This window comes from Trematomus bernacchii, unplaced genomic scaffold, assembly GCF_902827165.1.
Source record: "Trematomus bernacchii unplaced genomic scaffold, fTreBer1.1, whole genome shotgun sequence".
NCBI lineage: Eukaryota > Metazoa > Chordata > Actinopteri > Perciformes > Nototheniidae > Trematomus > Trematomus bernacchii.
In genome coordinates, this window is record NW_022987636.1 from 75322 (window position 1) to 81321 (window position 6000).

Genomic DNA, 6000 nt, shown 5'->3' on the forward strand with positions numbered 1-6000 from the left:
CCGTCACTGACGTTCAACCACACAACATCAGCCGTTAGCTGTTAGTAGTTAGCACACAGAGCTCACAGCTCCTCATATCTGTTCAGAAACTGGACAAAAGTTAAACAAGTACAAACCACAGACTGTCTGTGCCATGGCGAATACAGTCGCTGGTTTATTTATGTCTGTAGGCCGTTGTTATGAGTGTGGAATGAGCATATACAACGTTAGCTTAACCTGGTCGACCTGATCTTCATTCAGAAAACAAGCATTTTAAAAGGTTTTTCTCCTGCCGTCTGTCTGCAGACTTGTCAAAGCATTAATTCATGGTTTTTACTAACCGGTATCAGTATGTTGTTACTTCTGCATCATTTAGAAACGTGTATTACAATTAAATCACGGTAAAATATGTTCATTTTGTTGTAGTTGTAGCTCCCGAGCCAGCGCATCTTGTTTGAATGATGCGAGTAAAAACAGCTGGCAGCCGCGGTGAAACTCCAGCGTTTAAAGCGATGCGATAGGAGCGATTAGAGCGAAGCAAATATTCGCATCGCGTCCGGTGTGAACGCAGCATTAGCATTCGCGCTAGCATTCGCGCTAGCGTTAGCATACATGGTAGCGTTAGCACACATGCTAGCGTTAGCCATACTAGCCTGTATACATGCTTATTGCACAGCTAGCATTAGCTATATTTACCTTGTTTACACTTAGCGGTCCTATGTGACAATCCAACCCAGTCTCACGGCATTTCGTGTTATTAGTCATGAAATTAATTTAATCTATTGATTCGTGTTCACCAACACGATTTTCACCTTTTTTTCGTGTCACACAGAACGATTTTAAAAGCAATGTATTTCTATTGGTAGTATGTTTCGTGCCTGCACCACGTCTTTTTGTCCGGTCGGGTCTTGGAATACCAGAAGCTGTGTGGTTCATAAAAACATGTTCTTACTCAATATCTTACCCTAAGCCTAACCCTATCCCTTTTATTTTAAATTGTATAATGTCTGAGTTTTTTTGCCGTCAGTGAGGAAAAGAAATGGCTCAGAGCCTCAGAATACTGACATCTGTATTTTATGTCATCTTTTTTTCCTTCTAATTTGTTATTATTTGGTGCAGGCACGAAACATACTACCAATATAAATACATTGCTTCTAAAATCGTTCTGTGTCAGAATACTTAAATCTGTATTTTTTTAAATGTCTTTTTCCTTCTAATTTGTTATTATTGACATTGCTTTTAAAATCGTTCTGTGTGACACGAAAAAAATGGCGAAATCGTGTTGGTGAACACGAATCAATAGATTAATTTCGTGACTATAACACGAAATGCCGTGAGACTGGGTTGGACAATCTGTATGTTACACTTGCATGTATGAGATCATTAGGTGCCTTGTAACTTATTTTGTTATAGTTTCACTCCGTTTGAATGTCAGTAGACTGCAAATAAGTCAATAAAGGAGCATGGCTGCTCATTCCCTGGCTCTCAAAAGAGTTTAATCTATGTTCAGACTGAGACAGTACAACACATAGAGAGAACAGTACACCTATTGTGTAAGTACATACAAGCAGGTCACACAGTATGATCACAAATACATAACATCTCTTAAAAATCAGTTTTAATAAAAAGTACAGGCTGCATATGTGTTCTCAGCCTTGGAGAAACTTGACATGTTTTGGGATGTGTCTGAACCTCTCTTTAGTGGTTCATTAATAAAACAGATATTTCAACGTGTGCCTACTTTGTTCATGTACTGTTGAGGTTCATTTCAGTAGTTGTGTTCTATAATGTATTTACAAAGTGTGAAGAGGAGGCAACTTCAGAATAGGGAAGCTGTTCAGGTCAATTAGAGTCAAACTACTAGCTTATTGGTTATGAACAAGACTTCACTTTAAAATAGGGAACATGTTCTTAGATAGAAATACCTAATCAGAGTCAAACTACTAGCTTATTGGTTATGAACAAGACTTCACTTTAAAATAGGGAACATGTTCTTAGATAGAAATACCTAATTTTGAGTTTAGACACAATTAACACTTATAGTTTGATGTCTTGTTACATAAGAACATATCATATTTGTTAAGTGTTATTATGGGAGAATTACTATTCTTGTGGTACTACTGCCTTATTAGGCCCATATTGAGCAGAGCATATTAAGACCAAAACTCATGTACAACAACTTCCTTACTTACAATCAATAAGCACTAATTAGAGGGTTATTGAGGAAAAACTCTCAACTAATTGCCGATTACTTGTAGAATATGGTCATGTAGAATAAGGCATTAATAAGTGTTTTATAAGGACTAATAAAGAGCCAATATACTGCTAATATGCATGTTAATTAACAACTAGTTGATGGTTAATTTGTGTACCTTAATATAAAATGTTACCCTAAGTTCTATCATTTAACATTCATAAAGGGAACTGTCAGGCAACAAATGGACTTTAAAACAGTCGCAATGTGATCTCAACTTCTGACTGTAGTCAGCACTGAGGCTGAAAATGTTGATGTATGAGAGAGTTGGTTTTGGACCCAAAACATATTATTGAACACACAGTTCCTGTTTGTAATTGGTTTATTGTTTTGTGTTTGCAGGGAGACTATGCAGCTGCCAGGATGTATTACCAGCGGGCCCTGCTGCTCAGCCCTGGCTCCAAACTCCTGAAGGAAAACCTGGCCAAGCTGGACCGGCTTGAGAGGAAAGTGACAGGGGGGTCGTAGATTACCACAGGCCCCCACATGCAACCATCCTGGGCTCAAATCAGCGGAGAGGGCCCAGCAAGCACTCTGGAGCCCAGGCACCAGCCATAGGCTGGTTAAAAAGACAACAGGCCTGAAAGCAGAGGAGCAGAGGACTCTTCAGGTGCTGCAGAGAGAGACAGAGGAGCCACAGTCAGGAAGCTTTCCTCGTGGGAGCAGAGGGGAACCACTGGCTGAAGACCACTGGAGCTCCATGTGATCTGCATTTGAGCTTTACTTCAAAAGCCACATCTGCTTTAAACATTTGTGTTTGATTGATTTATTATTTAGCTTTATGCAAAGGGATTTCCTTATGGAACCTAATCACAGATTGAATCTCAGTCTGTTAGAATGTTTTACGAAACTACATTAGTACAGTGAAAGTGAGGGAAAATGTTTTTATTATGAAGGTTATGAGCATGGGAACAAAAATAATTTCTCTCAAAGCTCCACTTTGTAGCTTTCAGAACTGTCAGTCAGTCAGTGTCAGGACATTCACATCGAACACCAACTATAAGTAGTACAAGTCACAAGCAGGGTTGGGAAAGCTTCCTGTATACTCTTCTTTATAAGTAGTTCACCAAAGATACAACTGAAAGCTCAGAAAATCTATTAAGTGGACCTTTGAGTTTAGTTTATTGTGCTGCACATGAAGAAAATGGGTTGACAAGATTAACTGTAAGCCCACTGTACTCTCTGAATTATATCAATGAGTACAAAGTAACTAAAAACAAAAGATGTTAAGATCTCAGATTATATGAAAAATGGAATAAGATTCATACCAGCTGCTTTCTTTTTAGACATGAACTGAACTAGGTTCAAATGACCTCTACTTCCAGAACAAGCTACAGGTTAGACCTGGTTAGGCATGTGTTGGTTAAGGTTAGGATAAGTCTCCAGGAAATGCATGCAAGTCAATGTAATGTCCCCTGAAGTGGTGTGTGTGTGTGTGTGTGTGTGTGTGTGTGTGTGTGTGTGTGTGTGTGTGTGTGTGTGTGTGTGTGTGTGTGTGTGTGTGTGTGTGTGTGTGTGTGTGTGTGTGTGTGTGTGTGTGTGTGTGTGTGTGTGTGTGTGTGTGTGTGTGTGTGTTCACGGTCACTCTGAACACTTCTGTTTGGTCGCTTTTTGTTGTTCTGTTGACAGTGGTTTTGATTGTAAATGGATTTTGTTGTTGAATGACTATAGGATGAAAATGAAGTGACAAGTGCAATGACTGAAAATAAAGTGAATGTTACTGAATACATTTACAAATGACTGAATTTTGTTATGCTCCACACACTCCACTAGACTCTACTTAGCAGGTTTTCCTAGTTTTCCCAGAACCCCCACCCTTCTCCCACAGGAGGTTAGATCAAACCTTGGAAGCCGACAGTAACTATTTCCACCTGTTTACAATCCCAGATGTTAACATGTTCGTTTGAATAATTGTTTTACAGGTCGAGAAAAATACAAGTCGTAAAAAAACACTTCATGAATGAATAGATACAATTACATTACATGTTACTTGTTAGACACTTTTATCCAAAGCGACTTACATACTCAATACTGTGGACAATCCCCACAGGAGCAATTTGGGGTGAAGTGTCTCAGGGACACAACAACATGCTGACTGCAGTGGAGTTTGAACCTGCTGGGCATTTAACATGCATTTAAACAGTCCTTCGGCGCCACTCGATGACGTAGTATACTTGAAATAGTGGCTCTGCAGCAGGTTTACTCGACATTGAGAAACGGCCAAGGTCCCATGGAGGTCCCCCCGGAAAGGGAGGGACTTCGCCTCTCTATTGGGTTCTATTCCTAACAGAATGAACCGACAAGGCACACAGGGGAAGACAAGACTAAATACAGAGAGGGGTAATCACAAGACAAGACACAGCTGGGGTAAGGGAGGCAGAAACACAAGGGCAACAGGTGAACACAATCAGACACACCAGGGAAACTAAGACAGGAAGGCAAACACAGGAAGAAGGAACAGAGAAGACACAAGGAGGAAAACATTTCAAAACAAAAGGTGGAAAATGAAAACATAAATACAAAACCGTAACAGAATTCTGGTCGGTTCATTCTGTTAGGGTGCGTGGAAAGGGTAGGACCCAAATGCAGACTACAATAAAAGGTAAAAAGGTCTATAAACAAAAAGCGAGCTTTATTTTAAAAGCTGAACAAAAACATGGCATGAAACACATAGGTAGCACAAAAACTGACCGTGACCAACATGGAGGGAGACAGGAAAAACCAACAATGAACCGACAAGGCACACAGGGGAAGACAAGACTAAATACAGAGAGGGGTAATCACAAGACAAGACACAGCTGGGGTAAGGGAGGCAGAAACACAAGGGCAACAGGTGAACACAATCAGACAATCAGACACACCAGGGAAACTAACGACAGGAAGGCAAACACAGGAAGAAGGAACAGAGAAGACACAAGGAGGAAAACATTTCAAAACAAAAGGTGGAAAATGAAAACAAATACAAAACCGTAACAGTATTCAAAAGTAAAAATTACATGTTTAATATCAATTATTTGCTGCATGTGGCCAATTGTTTTCATTGCATTTACAGACCCTTGTATCTCTCTGATACCACCCAATGAATGCACAGACTTGCTTGTAGAACCACGCTACACAAAGCAGATAGCAACACCTATAAAAACTTAAGCATAGACATTTAAAAAAAGGGGCTACTGTATCGACATTTTAAAATTATATTTAAAGAAAAACAGCAGGGCTCTATTTCAGCAGGGCTCTATTTCAGTATTAACTATAGAAAAAAAGACAGCAACAGCTGACATCAAATCTTTGCTGAGCCCAAGGATAATCATAAATAAATAATTTAGTGAAAATAAATATATTGCAATGCTCAGTACAGCAGCATCCAACCGTCTCTAATCATAAAAAAACATAATACAAATAAATGTATTGCAATGCTCAAAACAGCAGCATCCAACAGTCTCTAATCCTTGGATATTACATGCCACTGCATGCATGCACGGAGCAGCTGTAGCGCGGAGATCATCATATCATTCTGTCTTGTATTGCTTAACAAAAAATAACAAAAACAAAAAAACGGCTCGTTCGCGGGCGCGAGCCGGCTCCCGTCGTTCACAGTGGCGTTTTTATATGTACAAAAGTGGTGGGGCACAAAAAACTTAGATGTCTATATATAAGCTTCTGCAGTGACGTGCAGTGAGGTTCATGGCTGGTGAGGCACTGGCACTGACTCTTCAGGTTTACAAATATTATATTTTGACCTAAACCAAAATATAATATTATTTTCA

General features: G+C 39.6%; 1 protein-coding gene across 1 annotated transcript in view; it reads left to right on the forward strand.

The window, feature by feature from the left end:
- The window catches only part of tmtc1 (transmembrane O-mannosyltransferase targeting cadherins 1), a gene marked incomplete at its 5' end in the record, with an annotated part of 75938 nt that extends 72275 nt beyond the window's left edge, over nt 1–3663 (forward strand). Inside the window, 1 exon segment of the mRNA XM_034133129.1 lies at nt 2576–3663. Coding sequence (XP_033989020.1) covers nt 2576–2701 — 126 coding nt within the window.
- Between the last annotated feature and the right edge of the window lie 2337 nt (nt 3664–6000).